This window comes from Bufo bufo, chromosome 6, assembly GCF_905171765.1.
Source record: "Bufo bufo chromosome 6, aBufBuf1.1, whole genome shotgun sequence".
NCBI classification, from domain to species: Eukaryota; Metazoa; Chordata; class Amphibia; order Anura; family Bufonidae; genus Bufo; species Bufo bufo.
In genome coordinates, this window is record NC_053394.1 from 118,165,466 (window position 1) to 118,191,383 (window position 25,918).

General features: G+C 46.7%; 1 protein-coding gene across 4 annotated transcripts in view; it reads right to left on the bottom strand.

Annotated features, from left to right (window-relative positions):
* Positions 1 to 25,918, bottom strand: part of GNAS (GNAS complex locus) — a 226,954-nt gene that overhangs the window by 18,417 nt on the left and 182,619 nt on the right. For 2 of the 4 annotated variants that reach the window (XM_040436120.1, XM_040436123.1), the window contains exons 2-6: positions 19,078 to 19,150; positions 12,253 to 12,307; positions 12,047 to 12,166; positions 5,428 to 5,484; positions 2,139 to 2,236 (exon numbers count right to left, since the gene is read on the bottom strand). In XM_040436120.1, the coding sequence (XP_040292054.1) occupies positions 2,139 to 2,236; positions 5,428 to 5,484; positions 12,047 to 12,166; positions 12,253 to 12,307; positions 19,078 to 19,150 (403 nt within the window). The remainder of the gene's footprint in view (positions 1 to 2,138; positions 2,237 to 5,427; positions 5,485 to 12,046; positions 12,167 to 12,252; positions 12,308 to 19,077; positions 19,151 to 25,918) is intronic. The other 2 variants (XM_040436122.1, XM_040436124.1) reach the window with 1 other exon arrangement.

A 25,918-nucleotide genomic window follows, 5' to 3' on the forward strand; every position in this document is an offset into this window, starting at 1 on the left:
GTGTGCCATCCCAGGAAACCATGCAGCATAAAAAAGTTTTGCATTCATGTAAAATGGGAGTTAAGATGGCGACCCGTAATGCAGATTTATCCCTTACCTTTAGGCCTCATGCGCACAACCAATGTTTGGTGGTCCGCAAAACAGATACCAGCCTCGTGCACGCCACATTGTGGTGCTGAGCCATTGAGTTCAGTGGGTCTGTATGTTGCAGCGAAGTACATGACATGTCCTATCTTTTTGGGGCGCGGCCTCACAGATGCAGAAGCACATAGGATGTGGAAGCACATCCGAGTATGTGCCGCAAAAGTCACACAGTCGTGTGCATGAGGCCTCATGCAGGTATACCATGACGTAAGCTTGCCATCAGCCGGCTGAACCTTTGATTCGCTATAGCTTTATAATATGTACTAGCTGAAGGATGATTTGATTTAATGTTTGTGTGTGTCGTTAAAAGATATCAACACTATCCACTATAACAGTGACATCTACAGCCTCCTGCCCCCTTAAGTGACCTGCACAGCCCCCCACCCCTTAACACTGCCCCCCCCCCCACACACACACACACAGTGCCCCGTCCCTTAAAATTGGACCTCCACAGCAGTCCACCCCCTTAACTGTGGCCTTTACAGCAATCTGCCCCTTAACACTGACCTGCATAGCGGACCATCCCCTTAACTGTGACCTCCACAGCAGTCTGCCCCTAGGGTGGCCAGAGGTCCAGTTTTAGGCCGGACAGTCTGGCTTTCAGACTCCCTGTCCTCCGTCTGGCGCAGGGCCTGGACGGACACAAGGATGTCCTTTTGAACAGCTCACTCTCAGACAGCAGCACTGTGCTGTCTGAGCGTGAGCTGCAGGGAGAAAGTCACCGTCCCTCCCACCCCTGCAGCTGACAGAAATTGATTTTTAACTTTATTTTTTCAATCCCTGTCAGCTGAGTGGAAGCGGCATGGTTTAACCAGATCAGGGGTGTGGCTTAGTGATACCTGGGGGCAGGGTTTTAAGTTAGTCTTTTGAGGGTGGACACATTGTGGCAGGGGGCGTGCCTGGGCTCCTTCCTGCAAGAGTGACGCCCCTCTGGGCACCTTACTGGATCATTTGCATACCAAATAAACTGGATTTTCAGAGGATAAAAAAATCTATTGCTGGAACAAAGGCACATCTTGAAATAAGGTACTAAGTGCTATTAGGCCATGGCTTTCAAAAGCAATTATCCTTGTGACAGATTTCCTTTAAAGCTCTCCTACAGCAGTAAAGAAAAATGGCTGGGTTGTTATGGAAACCTGGAGTAAAACTGTATGTGGAGGCTAATAGCTTGCAAGCTTCTATTGGCTGATAAGGGTCATGTGACCAAGCTTCTATTGGCCAATGTATTTTTTGGAAATATATTAGGAACGGTAGGTCCTAGAGAGCTGAGATCCGGTCTAAAACCTTCCCTGACACCTGATGTTCCCGTGTGTCTCCTAAATTTCGTGATTGTAAATGCGACGGTGCGGATTCCTTTAGCGGACATACATACACACACACAGCTTTATATTTTACATGAGCGTACCAGCCGCCATGCAGTTCTGTCCAATTCATACCATGACCCTGGGGATCTGGAAACAGCAGTCAACGAGGCGGGGAAGGGAGAAAATGCTGGAGACTTAAAGGGCTGATATAGTTTTGAAAAACTCAACTTAGAAATTTTCACTGGTGGGGGTATGGCCATTGTGGAGGTCTCCACACCCCACAGACACAAACTCCTGACATGTTTGCAGAACTTGCGGTAACTGTCCACCTTAAGGTGACCGCCCCAATTCAGGGGATACTATATCTCCAGATGGAGAGCTCCTAAACTGTGTGAGGAGTCTTCTAGGCCAGGCAACGCTCCTCTGGCTTTCTGGTAAGATGGTATGCAAATTAGCTTGCTTAGAGCTCATTTGCATATAACTGTCACATTCATCTGAACAGGGTGGACGAAATCCACGTGCCTGCTGGAAAAACAGCCCCATTCAAATAGCTGGTACTAGCGTCAACATTTCTGCAACTTATCTGTCTAGTGTGAATATACCGTCGAAACTCAGCTTCTGACCTGGTCCATTAGGTACCACAACGACACAAATAGATGTATGAAGTGCTGGGGAGGGGGGAACACTTACTACTGCGCACAGTCGATTAGCTGATATTCATTCGATCTTTCGTAGCAGGCTTTCACCCCTTCGTCTTGCCAGAGAGCTTTTGTATGTTCATAGAATTCCTGCAATACAATTAGAAGACAATCAGGTACTACAACCTCACATCACAAAAAAGAAAGATCTGGACAATCTGGTTGGATGTACGTGGTCTCAAAGGGGGTTTTCTGGGCGTTTAATATTGAGGACCTACCCTCAGGCTGCAGCCTCCCCAAAACAGACGATTGTCAGGGGTGCACTGCGGCCTCCTCGCAGCTTACCAAGCACAGCGCCATCCACTGGTTTGAATGGGAATGCGCTGCGCCTAGGCCATGCGACTGATGAATTTGACCACACTGGCCTCAGACGAGGCCGCAGCACTTACTGAAGCACCACGGCCTCTTCAAACAGCTAACCGGCGGAGGTGCCAGGAGTCAGACCCCTGCTAATTTCATATTGATAACCTATCCGGAAGATAGGCCATCAATACCCGAATCTCGGACAACCCCTTTAAGCGTTCGTCTGACTTGTAAATTAAAGCTGGCGCAGTGATCAGGGGATATGGCTGTTTATTTTCCCTGCGGAGGCAATGCAGTATTACTTGCACGATATTTCGCTAACCATGTAAAGTATGGACAGATCAGTTCTCCTGACTCATAAGGGGAAAGGGGACTGTAGCAAGTGAGGGACTACTTTCTACGAGCGCCATATATCCCAACAGGACAGAAGCAAAAATTAAAACTCCATATAATGCAGATTAAAGAATAGCAAATTCTAAACATTCCCTTAATTACTCATGGGTGCAATATTACTACTCGGGCTGGTTCTGTACATAGACATTTCCTATATTCTGTACCATAATCCAGACTAAAGTGACCACAGATCCTTCAATTCATCTCAAGAGGACGATCGGATTATGGAACAAGGAAGATAGGAAACATTCACTAACATTTTCCTTCTCTTTTGTGCAGAGATCCCACTATTTAAAAGATGTACAAAATCAAGTCCTTAATAGGACAGACTCCTCTAAAAAAAGGCTCTTTACTTTAACTGAAGCAAAACTAAAATCACTTCTGCTCAATATTAATGGTAAAAAGCCCAATAAACATAATAACACTTAATAAAACCTGCAAAATATTCTGGGCCCTTAACCAACGGCAGGCAGCCTTCTGATACCAAGATAAGAATGTACTGTGTACTACAATGTAAAAGCCTCCCCTACCCAATCAGGGGTGACTGGAAGCACGTCTATGGTACCAAGGGTTGGCAGTCTGTTCGGGGGGGCGTTTATAGATCACACAGGGGTGTGCACAGACTTGGCACATGCCAACGGTAAAAGGTACTCTGCTGCACAGATTAGGATCGTAACCAATAAACTAGGAAGGCTGGAGCAGACTGCACTGTTCTAACACTACTGTAAAGTTCACAAGAGTGGGGAGAGGGGGAGGGGAGAGCGTGCCTATGATTAACGTGCAGGACAGTCCAGTCCACTCCAGATTAAAGCAAGAAAAAAAACCTGTGTGACGGGAGGGGAGAGAGGCTTCAGTAAAAGAATGCTTTCTTCAAAATGGTTCCCAGTTTGGCACCTTGCAGCACTGGTTAGACTGGTATGAGTGTTCTGAAAACGCGTAGGTGGAAAGCTTGCTCTCAACATTTCTATGTGAAGTTCTGCTTAGGAATGTAAGCGTGTGCTGAAGTAACAGCTTTCTGACAGGGTCATTCTTTAACACAGCCGTGTGCTACAGGTAGAGTCACACGGGGATGACCAGCCGTGGTGTCTTCTCTGGAGGCTTCAAGGCTCAAATCCCCAGAAATAACCATGTACGTAATCCCAATACATTAAACCATTACTTGCCCATTCCTCTAGAGCCTCTTCTGTTCTAAATGCTGCACTTCCACTTGCTGAACCTAAAAGTAAAGAAGGCCGCCAACATAACGAGCCATTGCTGGAAGATACTAATGGTCAACGTCAAGAGCCTAGGCTATGGCATTACAGGCCATTGGTAATGCACTGGAAGATGAAATTATAGGGTAGTATTAAAGACAGCCTGGCATTCTATTTCAGGCCGTTTCTGTAAAATCATACGTCAAGTTTCCGATGGAGTTGATCCTCTGTACAAATAGAAGATGTTTTCACAATGCTCTTCCCTTCCACCTCCATAAGACTGGCTGCTTGGAAGTACCAAAGGGTAGGTCTTCTCTGTGGAATGGAGGTGATATGCCGACACCAGATAACGCTTCTATCCTTGAATTCAAGGTGGCCACACACCTTCAATAGCCGTCAGCCAAATGAGACTTCATCCCGCCGCTCTCTCCAGACTTCTTCCCAAAGGGAGTCTGTGTGTTTTCAATCGAAAGAGAGGGGAGAAAACGGCTACCAGACACCTACGGTGGTGGCCTATTTTCACAGAGAATAGGATTGGGTGGTGAGACTGCAATTCATGAGATCCTTCTCTCCTCCCTGTCATAATCAGGGCAGAGTCAGGAAGATAGAGGGTCAAAGGGGACCATTTGGCAAGTGTCAGCTTGCCAACGTGTCTCCCATGGGCAAGAGTGCATGTGATATCCAAGGATGGTGTATGTTCAAAACCAAAACGTCTGATCCTTCTTTCTACTAACAAACGCAACTTGAGGAAGAGTCTGGAAACAACGTTTGATGGTTGGTCCAGCAGAAATCTTGGCCGAAATTCATCTAGTTTAAGGGTCTTTGCTTTGGGAACTTTCACATATATAATCCCTATTTGCCTAAATAGTTATGGCTGGGCATTACATAGACATGAACAGAAAATAAAAAAAAATACGAGTCCTCATTACTGTAGGTTGGCAAAGACATAGATACTGCCTTCAGTATTCTGTCCATCTCTGGTTCTTTCGTGTTATGCAACTTAGTACAACAAGCAATGAACCAATATCTGTTAGTTAATCAGATATTATCCAGCCCGTGCAAAAAAAACATTGTGGCCATCAGCTGACAGTCACCCAATCTGAGAGGAAAGTATCAAAATGCGTCAAACTTTATCCACATCCATCTGTACGAACACAACGTCAAGCACTGAACTGGTACCAGAAGATGCATAATTTACGCAGAGAGGCCTAACATTTGGAGGAGATTAGACTGATGCTACATTTCTGCTTGCCTTTAAAAAATCAGCAATACCCACAACAAACAGCAGCATTGACTATTAACTGCATATTCAGAAGGGTTGAGAACAGAGCCTATGTCCCATAAAGGCTGGAAGGAGGAAGAATAAACAACAAAAATAGGAATTGGTCTTACCGGTGATTTGGATTCTGGAAAGTCTCTATGATAGTACACCTGAGATTGTCCCCGTACCTGATTGGGACAGGAAAAATACAGGTTACAATGTCCCTTCCCAGATGATCCTCTGATTTATATATAAAAAAAAAAATAAAAAAAAAAGGAGGGCCAAGACAAAACAATGCTCAATTATTACTTTACTGAATATTTCAATATGAAGGGATGTAGTAGGAGTCTTCCAGTAAACCAAATCACCAGTAAGAATAATTCTAACTTTCCCCGTAATCTCCATGCAAGAATACTTTGGAGCTAATGAACTACTACAATTCTCCTGCCTGAAGTACTTTCCAGACTAGATGTGTTGGGCAAAAGTAACATAACGTTTGGACACTTCAGGACCAAAACTTTCTCCATGCTTCCTTAGATGCAGACGTTTAGCTGCTAGAGAAGAGTGTGGGTAACATTATCCCATCAGCCCTTTTTCTCCAGCTATGCCTCCTAAGCTCCAGACAAAGGCCGTGGCTGAAATTTGGCACAACATAAACCACCGCTTTTCTAATAGAGCATGATTTCAGCAGGCTGTAGGTTAGACTATTTTGTTCAAATCCAAAACTCATCCAGGCTATCGAAGACCAAATGCTATTTCCAGGTAAAATATTAGAGTTTGACTGTTCCGCACCTAGATGACCTTTAGGTAATAACTGGTTTAGTTGTCCACCTTAAAATGGTCACCACTATTAAGATGTGTGGTGCTGATGACAACTAAATAGAAGACACACAAACTGGAGGTACTGAATGCTGGATCTAGTCTGAACGGAAAATCTGATGATGTTCTGGATATGTTGGCAGGTGGTAATATGCATCTGTCAGATTCACAGTCACCACTAAATGTCCTCTCTTTACCACTTTAATGGCTGCTGCAATGGCAACAATTTTCTGTACTGTAGAAATTTGCAGAGAAACTTTCCCAAAATTTCCCACAGGGTTTCTTAACATGGATCTGCAATAATGACTTTTTCCTATTTCTTGTAGAATACAACAGATTGATTTGGGACCACACAAACCTTTCTGGTGATGTGCACAGAGTGACTTTATAACGTGCTCCCACTTTTCTATAGTAAAATCTTACCTGTGCTTCCGGTTAGGGGTGGGCGATATGGCCTAAAATCTATATTGCGATATAATTTTAAGTATGAGCGATATATATCGCAATATATTGTTTTCTATATTGGGGGGGGGGGGGGGGGGGGTTAAACTTTTTTTTTTTTTTTTAACTTTTTAAGAACTATTAGCCTCCTTAAGGGCTAGAACCCTTGGCATATTCACCCTAATAGAGCTCTATTAGGGTGAATAGGACTTAACACTCTCCCTGCTGCCCTGTGCACACAACAGCAGGGAGCTGACCATGTCAGCCAGCCTCTGATCCGCCCCCCAGCCTTTCCCTCTTATCAGCCCCCTCTGGTAACTCAAACCCACCCCCCTCCCTCCCCAGTATTAATCATTGGTGGCAGTGGGCAGTTCCGATCGGAGTCCCAGGCATTCATTGGCGGCGCAGTGGCCACAGTCCCTCCCCTCCTACTCTGTTCTTATTGGTGGCCAGCGGCAGCCGCACACAGTGGGGAGGGAGGGACTCCCTCCTTCTCCACTGTGCCCGCTCAGGAGAACATGGTGCGCGCCGAGAGCGCGATCATTCACTACCGCTCCGTGGTCATATCGCGGTACGGCGATATAGGAGATATGCACAAAATCCATATCGTGGCACAAATTTATATTGCATATCGCCCACCCCTACTTCCGGTGTCATTGCTTCATGACAAATCGTGGTTAAAGCCAAACAAGCCTTTCCTCTTCGCCCTTCTCTTATCGATCCTGTTCTGAACTTGGGCCTTTAGTCATGAAGGGACAAGCTGGTCTCTTTGTAGGTCTATCCTTAGAAAACCACTTCTTGGCAGATGCACAAACCTGATGACAACCCCTTTCAGAGGTCATTCCAGATAAAAGCATCCACCACAATGATAAATTATTGGGGTGCAACTGCTGGAACACCTACCAAATCGCTAATACCAGGTACCCAGTCCCCGGCCGAAGCATCGCAACTAGAAGTTTGAAAGGAGTGGCAGGGCACGTGCTTGACCACTGGTGTCTATAGCAGAGACAAACAAGCTGAGTGCTCCTTTTGACCCAGTCGAGATTTCCTCAAGTTCTCCATTTTCAAGTACTTGTTAGTTCAGTGGATCATATAGATCAACTGAGAGAATTTATTTATTTATAATTATCTACCTGATCAGATCATCTCAAATCCAAAATCCTCTACAGGTCTTTGTCCACTTTCATGCCCAAGAAAGGAGCTCAGGACAAGGAAATCTGACCAACCATGAAAAACAAATACTATGTGGTACCTATTAATTTTTATTTAACATTGTGGCCAACTGGATGAGGTACTGTCGAAACACATCAAGAAATAAGCCCAAAGCACATGTCTGATCAAAGGATCAGACGTGATGCCTAGAGGTGGCCATACACCTTACAAAGCAGTTGGGCAAAGGATTACTCGGCCTATGAAGGCAGCTTATCCTCCCAGGAGAACAAAGTTTGCAGCTATGGTTTTGGTCATAAAAACTGCAACGTGTGAATGTCGAGTTCACATGTAGTGGCGGTGTGCCATGTGGCAAAACCAAAAGGAGTTTACGGTCAAAACTTTTGCTGCACCCTCAAAAAAATGTTCTGTGGTAATAGGTGGCAGTTCTGCCGTGTGGTCATTGGCCACATAGCACACTACCATTACCCTGTGAATCCAGCCAAGGGTGAATTCACACGACTTATTAGTCATGTAGAAAAATTTGAGTCAGGGTCAGAGGCTGACCCTCAGATTTCTGCTCTGGGTCTGAAGCTTGAACTGACGCGGGTCCCGCATGTGGTAAACTTGTAACTCGACAGTTCTGTGGCCATGCAGGCGGCCAGTAAAGTCAATGGGCACAGATTTGACACAAATGTCAGTGGAGGATATGTGCAGAAATCCATGTGAACATACCCTATGGGTGGAACGTCAGTGACAATACTCTGGAATCTCAACACCTACAGCAGCAGAGGGTTTACATTGCAGCGTCGAGAGAGTTGCACAGGGACGGTCCACACTAATAAACCTGAGGCATTTACTGGTATTTCAGTCACTAAACAATTAAAAGGAACAATTACACACTAAAGAACAGGGAAGGATTAAACATATAATTACGGCTGCCTAAAAGTATTCTTTTAGATGCAGCAGTGGCATGTTAAGTGCAGTTCTCCAGCAGGATCCCTGATGGCAGGACAACTCATCAATCAGCTATGTCCGAACTCTAAACTGGATTTCGACCATTTCTTGTCGACCGGCCTTGTAGGGCTACAGACATATGCTGCACCGCGACTACACACAAGCCTGTGGATAGGTTTGGTGAAGGAGGTCTGCCATAGAGAAGTCAAATGAAAACCTATCCAAGCTCCAGAAAGACCATGTTTTATTGGAAGTTGTCATAATGTCCGCAGGGTACATGTTGGTGCTGCATGTAGCCATGAATCTGGTTGCATTGTGATGAGTGTAAGGGCAATGTAATGTGCGCCAGTTACACCGCAGATGCGTTTTGGAACAGAACAAAGAAAGAACCTCATTGGCTCCATCATTTCTACAACCACAAGGAGACCTGGTGGTGTTTGTGGAAGGCCAAACAAATCCGGTCAAAATGGACAGGCACAGGCATGAAGACCTCACATTTCTAGAGCGCATTGGCTCTGTGGATCAATCTAATCCAGGCATGCTCAACCTGCGGCCCTCCAGCTGTAGGCTGTTCGGGCATGCTGGGAGTTGTAGTTTTTCAACAGCTGGAGGGCCGCAGGTTGAGCATGCCTGATCTAATCCTTTTGCTGTGGTCAGCAGAAATCTGACAACAATGTAGACAAACCCATGGATTTGAGCGCCCCTTTGCTTCAGCAGAAAGGTTCCAAGGGTACCAAAGAGCTTTGAGCGCCACATGGACTTTGTATTCTGGAAATCAGTGGTGGTCAAATATCAGGGTCTGCACCAACAAGACTTTCTTGCGCACATTTAACCGGATTTTCCCTTTAGGGTATGTTCACACAGGGCAGATACGCTGTGGATTTACCATCGCAGGACAACAGAGTAGACAGATTTTGTGGAATTTGAATCCAGAGCATGTCTATTTAGGATGCAGCTTTTTACTGCAGATTTAACCCTTTGCAGTGCACCCCAAAATTTGAATGTAAGGCCTCTTTCACACTTGCGTTGTCCGGATCCGTCGTGTACTCCATTTGCCGGAGGTGCCCGCCGGATCCGTAACAACGCAAGTGAACTGAAAGCATTTGAAGACTGATCCGTCTTCAAAATGCGTTCAGTGTTACTATGGCAACCAGGACGCTATTAAAGTCCTGGTTGCCGTAGTAGTAGTGGGGAGCGGGGGAGCAGTATACTTACAGTCCGTGCGGCTCCCGTTGCGCTCCAGAATGACAGAGCGCCCCATGCGCATGGATGACGTGATCCATGCGATCACGTCATCCATGCGCGTGGGGCGCCCTGACGTCACTCAAGCGCACCGGGAGCCGCACGGACGGTAAGTATACTGCTCCCCCGCTCCCCACTACACTTTACCATGGCAAACAGGACTTTAGCTTTTTCTGAATGGTTACCATGGCTGCCAGGACGCTAAACGTCGGATCCGGTAATGCGCCGAAATGACGTTTAGCTTAAGGCCGGATCCGGATTAATGCCTTTCAATGGGCATTAATTCCGGATCCGGCCTTGCGGCAAGTGTTCAGGATTTTTGGCCAGAGCAAAAAGCGCAGCATGCTGCGGTATTTTCTCCGGCCAAAAAACGTTCCGGTCCGGAACTGAAGGCATCCTGATCCTGAACGGATTTCTCTCCATTCAGAATGCATGGGGATAATCCTGATAAGGATTCTTCCGGCATAGAACCCCGACGACTGAACTCTATGCCGGAACAGAACAACGCAAGTGTGAAAGAGCCCTATCGCATGCACAGTTTGCCGTGGCGGTAAGTCATCCCAGTGTGACCATACCCTTAAACGTACAAATGCTGAGCTGCAGGATAGGACAGTCAGATCAATTCATCTGCCTACACATGGCCATACATTAGAGTACCTGAAGGCCACGGTGATCTCCATGTTAGCCGGTGTTCATACACACCACTGTCCCTTCTTTGCTCAGTTAGCTAAACAGATGCTAAATCTATATAGATCCCCCTTTAAATGGCCCAGAAGGCACGTCAAGGTTCCTGCACACCAGTTACAGCCTATGCCATAAACCTTACTTCCAAGTCATAGCCACACAACTAGGTTTTCATTTTAACTTCTTTCCTGAAGGCCTTCTACATAGGACAGCAGGCAGTGTGGCTACGAGGAAATGTCCACGAGGTGAGTGCCGTAGCGGTGGATGGTGCAGGCTGAATGTTTTAAGGACAAGGCCGGTCTGCTGCCAGTCAAGTGACAAGGTGCAGCTTCTAAGATTAGAAAGATTTACTCTGGAATGTGCGATCATGGTGCTGTTTGTACACACCACACAGGTCCGTGCAAACAGGACAGGGGTCAATGACCTATGGAGGTGGATGAGACTTAAAGACCAGGACAGTACACGAGAAAAACCGTCCCCTACATATCCGTTCTCCTCTATGGACACAAGCTGGCACTCGTAGTAGACTGTGGTGAGAAGGCTACCATCCCTGACATATTTACAGGGTAAAGGCTCTCCCACATCACACCTCGGAGCAGGAATTGCATAATCCTGGACTTTCCTGATCACAAGGGTTTCGTTACCTCATCCAGGGGCTAATGGAGATAATAAACGGTCCATTTATAGGAAGTGTAAAAAATTAGACCCGCCTTGTATGCAGCTAAGAGATTTCACAGGGACAGGCAGAGGGCTTCACTTTTTTTTGGTATTCACACAATCTACTGATGGGGAGAAGGAGTTCAGCAGTTTTAAAAATAAAAAGGTGTTCCGGGTTCCTGTTGAAGAATGAAGGCTGAAACGCACTCCTACACCAGAGGAGAAGCTGCTAAGCCTTCATGAAGAATCCAGAGATTTCCTAGAAGCTACTCCTCCTGACAAAGTGACAGCGAAACATTTCAGGACCAGACACATTAGAACCAAAAAAGAAAAATTAAAAACCACCACACAGCAAGAGTGGACCTCCTCGGCGAGGTGAATTGCTTGGACCACCATCCAGATCACAGAAGGAATACGTAATAGCTTCAGTACTGTGGATGGCAGATTTATTCAATATAGCGTCAAATACCTTTAAGGGTATTCAAAATGTCTGAACTCTGGGACCCGCACCATTGATGGGACCACAGCACTGGTGCGCTACATCCCCTTCACAGTTTGCCTCTCACCACCCGCTGTACATGGGACTGCAGCCGGCCCAACTTACATGAACGTGCTGCAGTTCCCCTGCACAGCTGGGTGAGCAACATCAGAGGGGACGCAGAGCTAAACCAGCTCTACTGCCTCTTCTGGGGGGGATGGGGCGCGGGCAAAAAAGTCAGACCCCGACTGATCATAAAGATGGCATCTCCTAGCAGAATTAGCTCTGGCATGACAAAGCTGAGGGCGGAACCAGATACTCACCGATGGGAAGTCAAAATCCTTGTGACTCGGTAAGTTTGTAATGTAATCAATTCGAAACTGGTTGTCAGGCTTTGCTAGCTCCACTGGAGGCGACAGGAAGCACATTGCCGTTACTATGGTCTACAAGGAGAAGAAATTATAGTCATTAAATTGGGGGGGGGGGGAAAGTTCCGAAATAATTTTCCTCTTATTCGGTGATTACTTACTTCGATGGCCTCTTTAATGTTATTCTTAATATCTTGAATTTTTATCTTCTTCTCCCTGAAAGAAAACATTCAGATATTACAAACCTGTCCGACTTCTGTTCGTCCTTTGCATTTTAAAAGGGCAAGCTCTTAGGCACAGGTTACCAACTCAGCTGAAGTGTACACAGATCCTTTAATCAGAGTAATCAGAGAAAAAACCAGCACGGTTAGGCCACGCTCACATCTGCGTTCTCTGGCAGAGGAACAGACCGCCGGAGTTCACTGCATCTGGCATAGCCGGACACCACAGTGCACCGCCGGATCCGCATTCACCATAATGGGACCCGGAGAGGATCCAGCCACTTTCCGGCATATATGCCGGATACAGGGACTGGAACAGAGTGCCAGAGTTCACAAAAAATAAAAATAGGCAGTGTAAACTGCCTGGCAGTGCACAGCATGGCAATTTATTAGTGCCGGGACCCCAAGAACCACACACTGCTGAGCCTACAGCCCGCTACAATCCTATAAAGACGACAAGCATTAGAAATGGCACAGATTTTGCATAGGGGCCCAGGAGCTTCAAATTACACGAGATCCCAATGCTACACAATACTGCTAAGAACAATCCGAGCGCGGGACACGGAGTGCCATCATGGGGCGGCAACAAGGAAATGCAAATCGGGTTTCTTCTACATATAATGCCGCATGTAAGACATTTTTCACCAGGTTCTATTATACTGCAGTTGCTCCCCACTAAAAAGATATAAAGGGGGGGGAGGGACACCCCCACCTTAGAACATTTGGCGAGTTCGTCATGGTGCGGCTTCCTCTACAGCGGGCCATACACATTAGATCTAGGTTAGCTCTCAGCTGACTAAGGCCAGGTTCCAATCATGGTTTTGCCATTTGTTTAATGTATACATTGGAGGAAAGCAAAAGCCCAAAAAGATACAAAAGTGTAGCACACCACGCTTTTCTATCCTGCAGAGTAGAGTAAAAAATAATTTTAAAGGAAATATATATTTTTTTTACTACGGAACTTTATGGTGAATGGATGCCACTCTAAGGCATTCATTTAAGGGCCCATTCACATGACCGTATGTTTCTGTCTGCATTTGCTCCACAATTTTGCGGATCGGATGCAGACCCATTTTAATGTCTGTATGTCAGTTCCGTGGCCCCACAAAAAAGATAGAACATGTCCTATTCTTGCTCATATTTCCAGACAAAAATAGGCATTTTTATCATGGATAAGGATGTTCCACAAAAACTGATGCGGTCATGTGAATGAGCCCTTAAAATTCTTGTTCTTTGAGAGATTAGCTGCCAGAAGTGTCTGACAGGGGCCTTATCCCCTCCCCCCATTCACTACATACATGGCCAAGCTGAGCATGCATATGGGTGGATTGAGAGCGCTGTCCGCAGTTCTTACGTGTATGATGAGCTTAAAGGGACACTGACAGGCCGTTAGAGCATATAAAGTGACATATATTCTTCTATTGGTCTTAATATGCTTAAACTATATTTTAAAAAGTGTTTTTATCAATATGCAAATCACCTTACTTTGTGCCCAAGGGGTTGTCCCTCATTCAGTTCTGTGCCCAGCCGCACCCTAACTGCCGTCTCCTAGTACCACCCAGCTCATTACTATTCACTGCACTGGGCGGCTTTTTTTTCTCCCAACGCGGCGAAATCCCGCGCATACCCAGTATCATCTTCTACTGGAGCTGGAGGGTGCCGGGGACCTCATCCGGCACAGGCACGGAGAGACCAGATGAAGCTGATGCCAGGAAGATCGTACTGGGCATGAGCGGGATTTCGCCGCGTCGGGAGAAAAAAAAAAAAAAAAAGCCGCCCAGTGCAGTGAATAGTAATGAGCTGGGTGGTACTAGGAGACGGCAGTTAGGGTGCGGCTGGGCACAGAACTGAATGAAGGACAGCCCCTTAGGCACAAAGTAAGGTAATTTGCATATTGATAAAAACACTTTTTCTAAGTAACGGAAAGGCAGCGAGGGGCGATAACGGTATAGTTTAATTAAGCATATTAAGACCAATAGAAGAATATATGTCACTTTATATGCTCTAACGGCCTGTCAGTGTACCTTTAAAGGGGTTGGCTGGATTCCTACATTGACGACCTATGGGTGGGGGTCTGACAACCGGACCGCCGCCGATATAATACTGATGACTTATCCTGATAGGTCATCAATACAGGAAATCGGACAATCCCTTTAAGTGTTTGATCTCTGGGGGTCTGACCTCCAGAACCCCCAGCGACAACTAGAACAGGGGGGAAGGGGGGGGGGGGTCTGAAAGTACAGGCAAACCCCCCCATGAGAACAGCGCGGCAGTGCCCATTAGGGACTGCCACCTACAGAGCTCCAGCCTGTGTTACTAGCGGAACAACCCCTTTAAGAGAACAGGGGGCACCTGCTGGCACACTGAAAAAAACAGCAGTGAAACTACCGCACAATTAATGGGGTCAGCCTTCATAAAAAAAATAAAAAAAATAATGGACACTAGATTAAAACCCCTCAAATGCCCTATTGCAGATTTCCTTCAAATTTGCAATGAAATCCACGCGCTGCAACGCGTTACATGATTTTAAGGCCACTGTGGCAACAGAGATTTTCCGCTAGGTGTGAACGTGGCCAGAAAATGGGACTTGGCTGCAGAGGCGCACACAATGGCTGTTCTGCTGCCACCATCCTCATTAACCTTCCAGCAGCATGGTTACCAACACATGGGAGTAATCCCTGAATGACAACTACCACAATCATCCTCAGACATCCCACTGCAGCTCTGCTAGATCATGTAGTATAGTGACAGCCCTGCATTTCCTGTACTCATCTGCTCAGCGCGGTGCACAAGGCCGGTAAGACGCAAGGGTCAGTCACGTGATCCGATGACCTAATAAGGCAGTCATTTCCCCTGCACACAGTAACGCGCAGGCAATTAGTATGGTCAGGTTTAGAGACTTGCTGGAACAGAGGAAGAAACACACTGTAAGTGGGAGGACGCAGCCGGCACTGACATACAGAAACTTCTATCTTGGCAAATCTACTGGCAAAACGGTATCAATCTGTGCACTGGGGGAAAAGAACACGGTCGCTGCCAACATATTAACCCTATCCGGCCGAGACAAAACTACAAAGTGACGGCGTTCATGTGCACTGGCGAAGTTCACTAGCTCAAGGGGGCCATCTTCATTTGGCTTTAACTGCAAAAAACATGTACACTACACCGGCTACGTGAACGCCCCCATTAATCTGAACTCCTGCTACCCCCATACAAACCTGGGCCACTGACCAGTCTGACCACCCTTCAGTAAGGATACACAGTCCCGTGGCGAGCCCAGACCAGCACAGAGGTAAAATGATAACAGAACAGCCGTCAAGTAAAAAGGATCAACGCAGTCAGGAAGTGCAGTTTTATCATGTGAAAGGGTTCGTGACAAGTTTTAATTGGGTTTTCCAAGATTATAATATTTTTTTTTTTTAGCTGATTACCTATCTTCGGGATAGGTCATTAGTATCTGATCAGTGGTGGTCCGCCACTTAGGACCCTGCCGATGAGCTGTTTAAGGCGGCCGCAATGCTCCCAAGGGCGCCCGGCCTTCTTGCAGAATACCAAGCACAGCGCCGTACATTGTATAGTGGCTGTGCTTGGTATCGCAGCTCGGCCCCATTCACTTGAACGGGACTAAGCTGCACCTAAGCCAAGTGACCGATGAACGTGACATCACTTGGCCTAGGAAAAGCAGAGAGAGGAGCTCGGGTGCCTTCTCAAACTGCTGATCGGCAGGTGTCAGACCACCACCAAGCAGATAGGTCATCAGGATTAACATATTGGAAAACCCCTTTAAGTCCAGTGGAGGACAGACTGCCAGGATCCCCACTTATCACTAAAATGGGGGGTTCCTGTGTCTACATGTGACTGGAGATGGTGGAGCACACGCACTGCCACTCCATTCATCTCTGAACTGCCAGAGAAATCTGCACAAGCAATACGCATGGACCTCGCCGAGTAGCGCAGCCTGCCTGTTTCCACAGTTCTGACAATCTCTGGCCGCCGAATCCAAGCGGGAAGGAGTCGGGGGGGGAGATTGTTCTAGAAAATGGTGCTGGCACCCGCCATTTATGACATATGCTGTAGCTATACCATTAATGTTTGAAATGGGAACAGGGCAGAGATTGGGAATGAACCGTTTGTTTCCAAGCGCTGTTAGTCCAGTTGTAAACACCTACAGCAATCATCCCCACTGTATGGGGATGAAAGATCGCCACTGTGATCACTTGTTCCGTACACCTTCACTGTTTGTGGGCAGCACATTACACAGGACGACCTGCTGCGAACAAACAATATTAGGAGCCGCGTGAAAGAAGTGATCACCCAACAAACGAGGGCTTCCTGGCGGGAACATTCTCACAGGTGTTCGTATGAATGTTCTTCCCCAATAAGGGTCTCAAATCCTCAGTCTGTGTAAAGGAGCTCAAGTCCAGTTCAGAACCTGAGGGGAAGGGGTCAGGAGGTTTGGGAGAAACTAATATCCCAGCACCAATGAACAAGAAAATATATCAGGTACAGTACCACCGCCCTCCGGAAAAAATAAATAAAACCTACCACAGTATCAGTTTCCAATGGACATGCATCGAGTCCATAGTAAAAAATCTGTGAATGAAACCCCATAAAAGGCGACTACCAGCACAGACGACGTGCGACTGACTACAGGGTGGGTTTCTGAGCTGCACAGATTACATGCAAGTGGAGCGACCACATTTCGAGCTTAGGGATGCACAAGAAGTTTTAGAATCCAAGCCAGCGGCACCAGTATTAACTATACAGGAATCCCATCCTACCCGGGCCCCAACAACTGCTAGAAGGGGATTCAGCACACTGCCGAGCCCACGGCCTGCTACCAATAAGGAACACAGAAAGCCACAGGGTAGGGGATATATATATCCACTGCTGGGAACCCCATTCATCACTAGGAACTGGGATGCCATAATGGCACACTACATGAAGGGGCAGTCGAGGCCGCACACCGCCATTCTGTTCAAAGATAGCCAAGTGCTGCTGTCTCCGGCCGTCCACAGACAGGACACGTTCTCACCGCCGCACTGTTCACAGTGAGCAGTTTCTATGTAAAAATGGGAGACAAAATGTGTGTGTGTAGGGGCTCTTAGTCCAGGAACCAACGAGCATGGCACTTCCCTCCAGCAGCAAACAAGAAGATAGGCCAGAGCAGAAACGATCATGAAGAAGGGGTCAGCAGCAGCATTTTATTGGCCCTCATGAAGACTCTACAACAATTTACATCTTATGAAGGGGTTGTGCAGCCATGGAGCCGACAACCCCTGGGGTCCTACCCTGAACATAACTAACCTCACCCACCTGTCCATGGTCCTGCCGCTGCTCCGCGCAGGACCAGGAAACGGCTGCTGCCGCCAATCACAGGTTTTCAATGCTAATGGTTGCGCGGCCATTACCAATGCAGACCGACCAAACCGTGCATTCTTCATTAGTTAATAAGCGCCCGCTGTGGCCCGAAACAGACAGGTTTTTCGAATGTTATTCCATTTCAAAGTGCAGGAGCATTTACAACTTGAACCAGTGACCCCACGGCATCACAAAGCGGCATGCTCTCGTCTTTCATTACACTATTGTAATGAGTGGAAAGTATTCCCGCAGATCTGCCTCAGTGAAGCCTCATTCACCTGCGAGCACTGGAGCAACACGGAAACCAGTCCACCCTTCTGGAGGCACCAAAACTACTATTCCATAAAACCTCCAGTTAGGATAGGCATCTTATACACTCCCGATGCGTAGTCCTTGCATGCACAGCAGGGAACGCCCCATGTACAGACTGCACTACTGATCACTTATCAGCCTAGAGAGCGCGGACAGAATTTCTTAGATTACAGTCATGTCAGAAAACAAAGTCCAAGAGAAAGGCGACATCCTGCGTGACATGACCAGAAACGTGTGCACAATCGGCACTTCCCTGCAGATCCAATCTCAGCAGCCGGTCTGTCACTGGACTGGGGGGGGGAACGTTCCCTCCTCCGGGACACCAAACTAGGCTTGTTGCATCCCTTCATTGCTTCTATCATCTACACGCCACCAATTTTATTTTGTCCTGTTTTGCCAAATTGGAGTGCAGATAAGTAGCTGTAATACGCTGCACTAGGTGATATATGCTTTAAAGGGGTCGTCCATCTGAAGCCCCTTTCCTACCACTAAAAGATTGGTTGCTGAAAAACTTGGGCAGCGCTCACAGCATGAGATCTAAGTGAATGGCTATGCTCACATCAACATATGCCAGGGAAATCAGCAGAGGCTGTTATGGACATCATGGTGGCATCTACCACAAAATAGCAGATACATTTTATGCCAATACAAGGGTGACGGATGCCACTGTTAGACATTGGACACTACTAGCATGTGTGCCTTCATGGTGTACTCTCTAAAACCAAGGAGGAACCCAGCCTAACACACAGCTGCATCAAGTCCTATGGAGCAGGAGGCTGCCTTTAGAAAAGAGGGTTTGTCCCACCATGACAATCATAACCCTGGAAGGGTGAACATGGTCATGTCCCTCAGCCAGAGATGTGCAAGACCGATACCTCTGACCGCAAAGCATCGCAGGGGTAGGCAACCTCCGCCACTGCAGCTGTTGTAAAACTACAATTCCCAGCATTCAATTCTAAGAGAGTTCTGAGAAGAGTAGACAAGAGCATGCTGGGAGTTGTAGTTTCACAACAGCTGGAGTGCCAGAGGTTGCCTACCCCTGCTCTATCTGGTCCATTTCAGATCAACATCCACACTTGAAGATGTACTTACTCCGCATTAAATCCATTCACATGGAGAATTCTCATCTGCTTCACAATTGTGCTTTTCCCCGACTCCCCGGCACCTGGAAAGATGAAACCGGTATATTAATACTCAAACAATGCAACGTAAGAGGCACAAAGTTATGTCCCTAGGTCAAAAGATCTGAAAGCCTATTCCATGAATGAAAGGTGCGCTTCCAGCTCTGACAACTTTCTTCATACTATGTAACAGAAACCAGGCCAGGGATAAGAGCAGTAGTCAGAAGTCCTCATGACTGGGGCTCGGCATATCTGACCGGCTATGAACATGCTCTACAAAAGCTGGCATAGATCTGTAGAAACCAACATGCCCGGGCCCTTGTTTCCTGGCAGGCATCAGAAAACTACCTAAAAGTGCATGGGAACCCATCTTGAGGGTGTAAAGGAAAACTGGCTTAGTTGTCACCTTTTAAGGGCTCCTTTCAAAAAATCTAATTGGTTTTTGTGGGCAACAAAGCTAGTTTTCCATTACACCAGTCTTGATAAATCTTTTAGCTTTATCTATCTTGAGTGAATGCTCAGCTTGGAGAACAAGTACAGGATTTTTAGGTGACTTTCCAGGATAAGGGTACTTTCACACTAGTGTTCTGGTATTTAGTTTCGTCCTAGGGGCTCAATACCGGGGGGAAAAAAAAAGCAGTTTTCTCCTAATGCATTCTGAATGGAAAGCAATCCGTTCAGTATGCATCAGGATGTCTTCCGTTCCTTTTACGGTATTTGGCCGGAGAAAATACCGCAGCATGCTGCAGTATTTTCTCCGGCCAAAATTCCGGAACACTTGATCTGGTATTAATTTCTATTCAAATGTATTAATGCTGGATCCGGTACCAAGTGATCAAGAAATTGCCGCATTGACTGAGACGGTTTTTCGGTCTGCGCATGCGCAGACCTTTAAAGATTGGAAAAAAAAATAATCTGATCTGTTTTTCCTGATGACACCGGAGAGACCGATCCAGAATGTCAATGCATTTATCAGACGGATCCGCATCCGGAAACAAATGATCTCCGTTTGCATGCGGATTTCCGGCAACAGAGCAGCGGTCATGTGGGTACATGAGGAATAGGACAATTTCTCCCCGCAAGCTCCATCTCTGATTCTCAGTTGTCTGAGCTGATTGAGGTCTCCCATACACTGCACATGAAGATTTTACTCCCTATTACAGAGAAGTACTGAGCAGTATTGATGTGAATAAAGCACTTGGGGCGAGTTAGAAAACTCACCCCAAGTGCCGTAATCTGAGCCTGCAATCACCTGACATTTCATCTTGGGAGACCAAGGCTGATTTCAGAGTGAGGGAACACTTTAGTGAGGAGGAGGGGGGAGGAGAGCCTGATAAGTGGAGAACGAAGCACTGCTCTAACACAATACATCAAGTTTCATATTCATCTGTATACACACACAAAATTAAAGATGCCCCGTCACCTCTAAATGCAGTGCGATCTGCAGGCAGCATACTATACTGCAGGAAGAGCTGAGCAGATTGATATTTAGTCTTCTAGGAAAAGATTCAGTAAAACTTGTAATTTATTCATTTAAACCTCTGCTCGCCATGTCGCTGGTCCTACTAATTTACGGGTAAGTCTATGAATAGAGACACGGCCACATGACTCCTCAGCATAAAATGAGTAGAGGTTTAGGCCGTCTACACAAGACCATGTGTGTTTTGCGGTCAGCAAATCAGATACCAGCCATGTGCATGCTCCAGTTTTCTTTTTCCCTAGAAATGTCCTATCCATGTCGGACAAGACCTTTGCAGGACTGCAGCAGGTACTTACGGATGCGGACAGCACATGGTGCGAGGTCCACATTTTAGTGGCCCCATTGAAATGAGTGCGAAAATGTGGATCGGATACGGAACAAAAATATGATCGTGTACATGAGGCCATAAATTACTAAAATACTAAACCAGGGTTCCTTCACATCTAGAGGCTCCGTTTGGGGCTTCTACAGCAGATTCGGTCAAAGAGATGGGGCAAAAAAGTACTGCAGGACACTTGTTCAATAAAATAAAAACATAGGATCCATTGTAATCCATTTGTCTCCGTTATGTGCCGGATCCAGGACTTCTGGTCCTTTTGATGTATGGCTCCTCTAACGGAAATCAAGAACGGTGGTGAGACCATAGAGGTTTTACGGAATCTACATCAGTCTGCTCAGCTCCTCCGGCTCTATAACATGCTGCACTACATTTTCACAGTGACAGGTTTCCTTTAAAGGGGTTCTGCAGCTTGTTTAGTTTAAACTGATGATCTATCCTCTGGGCGACTAGTATCACTGGCCTGGGCGGTGCTAAGCTCTGTTCACTTGAATGGAGCTTAGCCGCGCCCAGTCCAGTTGATACTAGTCGCGACGTCACTGGGCCAGCGGTAAACAGTGATCAGGCCACGGCGCTCCTGGAGCGCTGCTGCCTTCTCAAACAGCTGATCAGCGGGGGTCCTGGGCGTCGGACCCCCGCCGATCAGATGCTGATGATCTAGCCAAAGAATAGATCATCAGTTTAAACAAACTGCAGAACCCCTTAAAATGTATAATTTACATACATAGGTCGCGTGCATCAAGACCAATAAAACTACTGCTAAAGGGGTTGTCCAGGGTCAGAGCTGAACCCGGACATAACCTCATCTTCACTAATTTAGCCTGGAGCATTTCATTGCGCAGGGCAAGGTCTGTTTTTGGATACATCCTCACTACTGTAGCCTAGGATGGCGCTATAAGGCCGCCCATTTGTGGTGGTGACATCACCGGCCTCCCTGCTAGTAAGCCTCCACCTAGCGTACCTATGTCAAGACGGGTACATCACCGGTAGTAAAGAAAAAGCCCTTGCCCTGCGCGATGCAGCACAAGGCGAGGGGGAGAATCGGAGCAAGGAACGCCCCAATGCTCCAGTCATACAGGCTGTATGAACGAGTCCGCAGCTATTCCGCAATGGGTGCAGACCCATACATTTCTATGGTGCTGCAAAAGATGCGGACAGCTCACGGTATGCTGGTTCCGTAGAAAAGATAGAGCATGTACTATTCTTGTCCACAAGAATAGGCATTTTCTATTATGGTTGCGGCCATGTGCAGTCTGCAAATTGCAGAAAGCACCCTGCCGGTATCCGTAAAACACTATGGACATCTGAATGCGCCCTAAAAGAGGGAAGGCGAGGTTATGTCCGGGTTCAGCTCTGAATCTGGACAACCCCTTTAAATTATCTATCCACTCCATCTCTAGCAGGCTGGAAATTTTAATTCTAGCATATTTTCTACTCCACATAGAATTCAAAGTTACATAGTTAATACGGTTAAAAAAAAAAAAAAACACACATCCGTTTAGCCAAGAAAACCCATCAGATCTAAAGCCATTACCACACTCCTCAGAACCATAAGACAAAGACAGAACTTAGAGATGACCTCTCACCACTCCTGACATGTCCGTTCTAGGAACTACTCGCATCTATTCTTACGAGTCCATGCTGTACCATTCCTCTATGATTCCTGCTAGAAGTTGTGAATGAATAGCCAGCAGTCTGCAATGAAGGTTCAGCCGAATGTTACCAGTTGGGAAGAGGGGGGGTGTACCTGCACAATGACACTATCCAGTGATTGCTGCCAATGTCAGTGTGTGTAAGGAGACACCCCCGGCTGGTGACATTCAGCTGGACTTTTATGGCAGACGCTTGGCAATTCATTTATAAAACTTCTAGTAGGAATAACAGAGCAAGGGAGTCATAAGAAATGGCGATCCAGAATGGTTATTACACAGGGAATGCAAGTGGTTACTTAGACATGTCAGGGGAGGCGACAGGTCCTCTTTAAGCAGCAATGTAGTCAAGACAAGTAAGTCTACTTTCACACTGGCGTTTTGGCTTTCCGTTTGAGATCTGTCATGGGCTCCAAAACGGATCAGTTTTGCCCTAATGCATTCTGAATGGAAAAGGATCCGCTCCGAAAGCATCAGTTTGCCTCCGATCTGTCTCCATTCCGCTCTGGAGGCGGACACACTGCCTGCAGCGTTTTGTTGTCCATCTGACGAAACTGGGCCAAACTGATCCGTCCTGACACACAATGTAAGTCAATGGGGACGGATCCGTTTTCACTGACAATTGAAAAACGGACCCGTCCTCCATTGACTTTCAATGGTGCTCAAGACGGATGCGTCTTGGCTATGTTACAGATAATACAAATGGATCCGTTCTGAACGAATGCAGACGGTTGTATTATCTGAACGGATCCGTCTGTGCAGATCCATAACAGATCCGCACAAAACACGAGTGTGAAAGTAGCCTAAGGCCTATTGCACACGACCGTATGGCTTTTTCAGTGTTTTGCGATCCGTTTTTTGTTTCCGTTGTGTTTCCGTTCCGTTTTTCCGTATGGCATATACAGTAATTACATAGATAAAATTGGGATGGGCATAACATTTTCAATAGATGGTTCCGCAAAAAACGGAACGGAAAAGGAAGACATACAGATGCATTTCCGTATGTGTTCCGTTTTTTTGCGGACCCATTGACTTGAATGGAGCCACGGACTGTGATTTGCGGGCAATAATAGGACATGTTCTATGTTAAAACGGAACGGAAAAACGGAAATACGGAAACGGAATACATACGGAGTACATTCCTTTTTTTTGCGGACCCATTGAAATGAATGGTTCCGTATACGGAACGCAAAAAACGTCCAGTAAACGGGAAAAAAAAACGTCCGTGTGCAATAGGCCTAAGTCGGCTTGTGGTCGCCCCCGCCGTCAGTCCAACATCACTTCTGACTTTCTTCATCTCGTCTTCTCTGAAGTACAGGAGAGAAGTTGTCACCCTAGAAGGGGTCACTGTCTTTACGGGAGTCTTCTATTCAATGGGTTCCTAGTGTATTCCCTAAATGTTTAAGGCCTCTTTCACACGGGCGTGTGCACCCCGTGGTTGTGCTGCGGCCCGCAAAATGTGAGCCGCAATGCACGAGCAGAGTCCGTGGGGCAGCCGCAGCGGATCGCGGACCCATTCACTTTAATGGGTCTGCGATCCGGCCGTTCCGCAAAAAGATAGAACATGTTCTATCTTTTTGCGGAACGTTAGTACGGGACGAAACCCCACGGAAGCACTCCTTAGTGCTTCCGTTCTGCACCATTCCGCATCTCCGGATCTGCTGACCCATTGAAGTGAATGGGTCCGCATCCGTGATGCAGAATGCCCACGGAACAGCACCCGTGTATTGCGGTTCCGCAAATGCGGTCCACAATACGGCAACGGGGCGCACACGCCTGTGTGAAAGAGGCCCAAGTCACATGTTTCCTTTAGGGCACGTTTACATGGGATGGGACACTGCCGAATCTCACCCATGTGCTGCAGAGGGGGAACCAGACAAAACTTGTGGTGTGGACTTTAAATCGGCAACATGGCAATTTATGCTGCAGATTTCCCCAATGCAATACAGAGGGCACAGGGAAAACCCGGAGATGAGCGAATCTACTTTGGATAAAACATCCGAAGTCGATTCGCATAAAACTTTGTTCCAATACTGTACGGAGCAGGAGCTCTGTACAGTATTAGAATGTATTGGCTCCGATGATTTCGGTTCCAAGGTACCACTAGTAACCGAACCAGAGTTCGGGAAATGTTTTCTTACAGTTCAAATTAATTTATGAAGTTATTATGCGAAATCCCGCAAGACTTCGCGAAGCAATAACTTCGGCTCATCGGAGCCAATACATTCTAATACTTTTACGGAGCGCCTGCTCCATACAGTATTGGAAAGAAGTTTGATGCAAATTGACTTTGGATGTTTCATCTGAAGTCGATTCGCTCCTCCCTATTTATGAACTCTGCAGCAAAACCCACACCTTTGGCGTGCGGAGTGACCTGCCGCATGTGACCACACTCTTAGGCCTCGTGCACATGACTGTATATGGTTTCTGCATCTGATCCACATTTTTTGTGGATAAGGTGCAGACCCATTCCTTTCAACCGTGTACTGTCTCTGCATCCGTATGTCCATCCAAAAAACAGAGCATGTCCTATTCTTCTCTGTTTTGCGGCCAAGAATAGGACGTTTCTACAGGAGTTTAGAAATGAAATGGCGGTGGGCACTGGGCCGGGATCCGTGTTTTGTGGATCTGAGTCTTTAGTCTGCTCTTAGAAAAAAAAAAAAATGAAAACAGACAACCATCTAAAAGAAGAACAAGCCGACCAGAAGCCTTCCATGGCCTTTCCCAAAGAGATATTCCCCACAATACAAATTTGCCAGTAGAAATTTGAAAACTGCGCCAAACTGCAGTAAAACCACAAGTCTAAATGGTTTTTGCTGCTCGAGTTCATACCCTAAGGGTCCATTCACGCAAGGTCATCATAAAATAGGGGGTGTACTCCGCCACCGCCAGCAGTCCAATAGCGAGGGACTGGAGCGACACAAAGCATGTGAGACCAACCACTCCATTCAATTCAGGGTCCTGTTCCCAGAACGGTTGGGGTCCTAGCGGTCACACCCACTATCCTGTGCGTAGGGGGATCACTTCCTATAACTGGAACACCCATTTAAGTGTTACACCTACAAAAACCGCAAACGAATCAAAAATCACGGCAAAAATGGGCATGCTTTTTACCGCGCCGTGTGTATAACTCCCAAAGGCTACTTTCACACTCGCGTATTGGGCGGATCCGTCTGTATTATCTGTAACATAGCCAAGACGGATCCGTCATGAACTCCACTGAAAGCCAATAGAGGACGGATCCGTTTTCTAATGTGCCAGATTGTGTGAAAGAAAACGGATCCGTCCTCTATTGGCTTACATCGTGTGTCAGAACGGATCCATTTGGCTCAGTTTTGTCAGACGG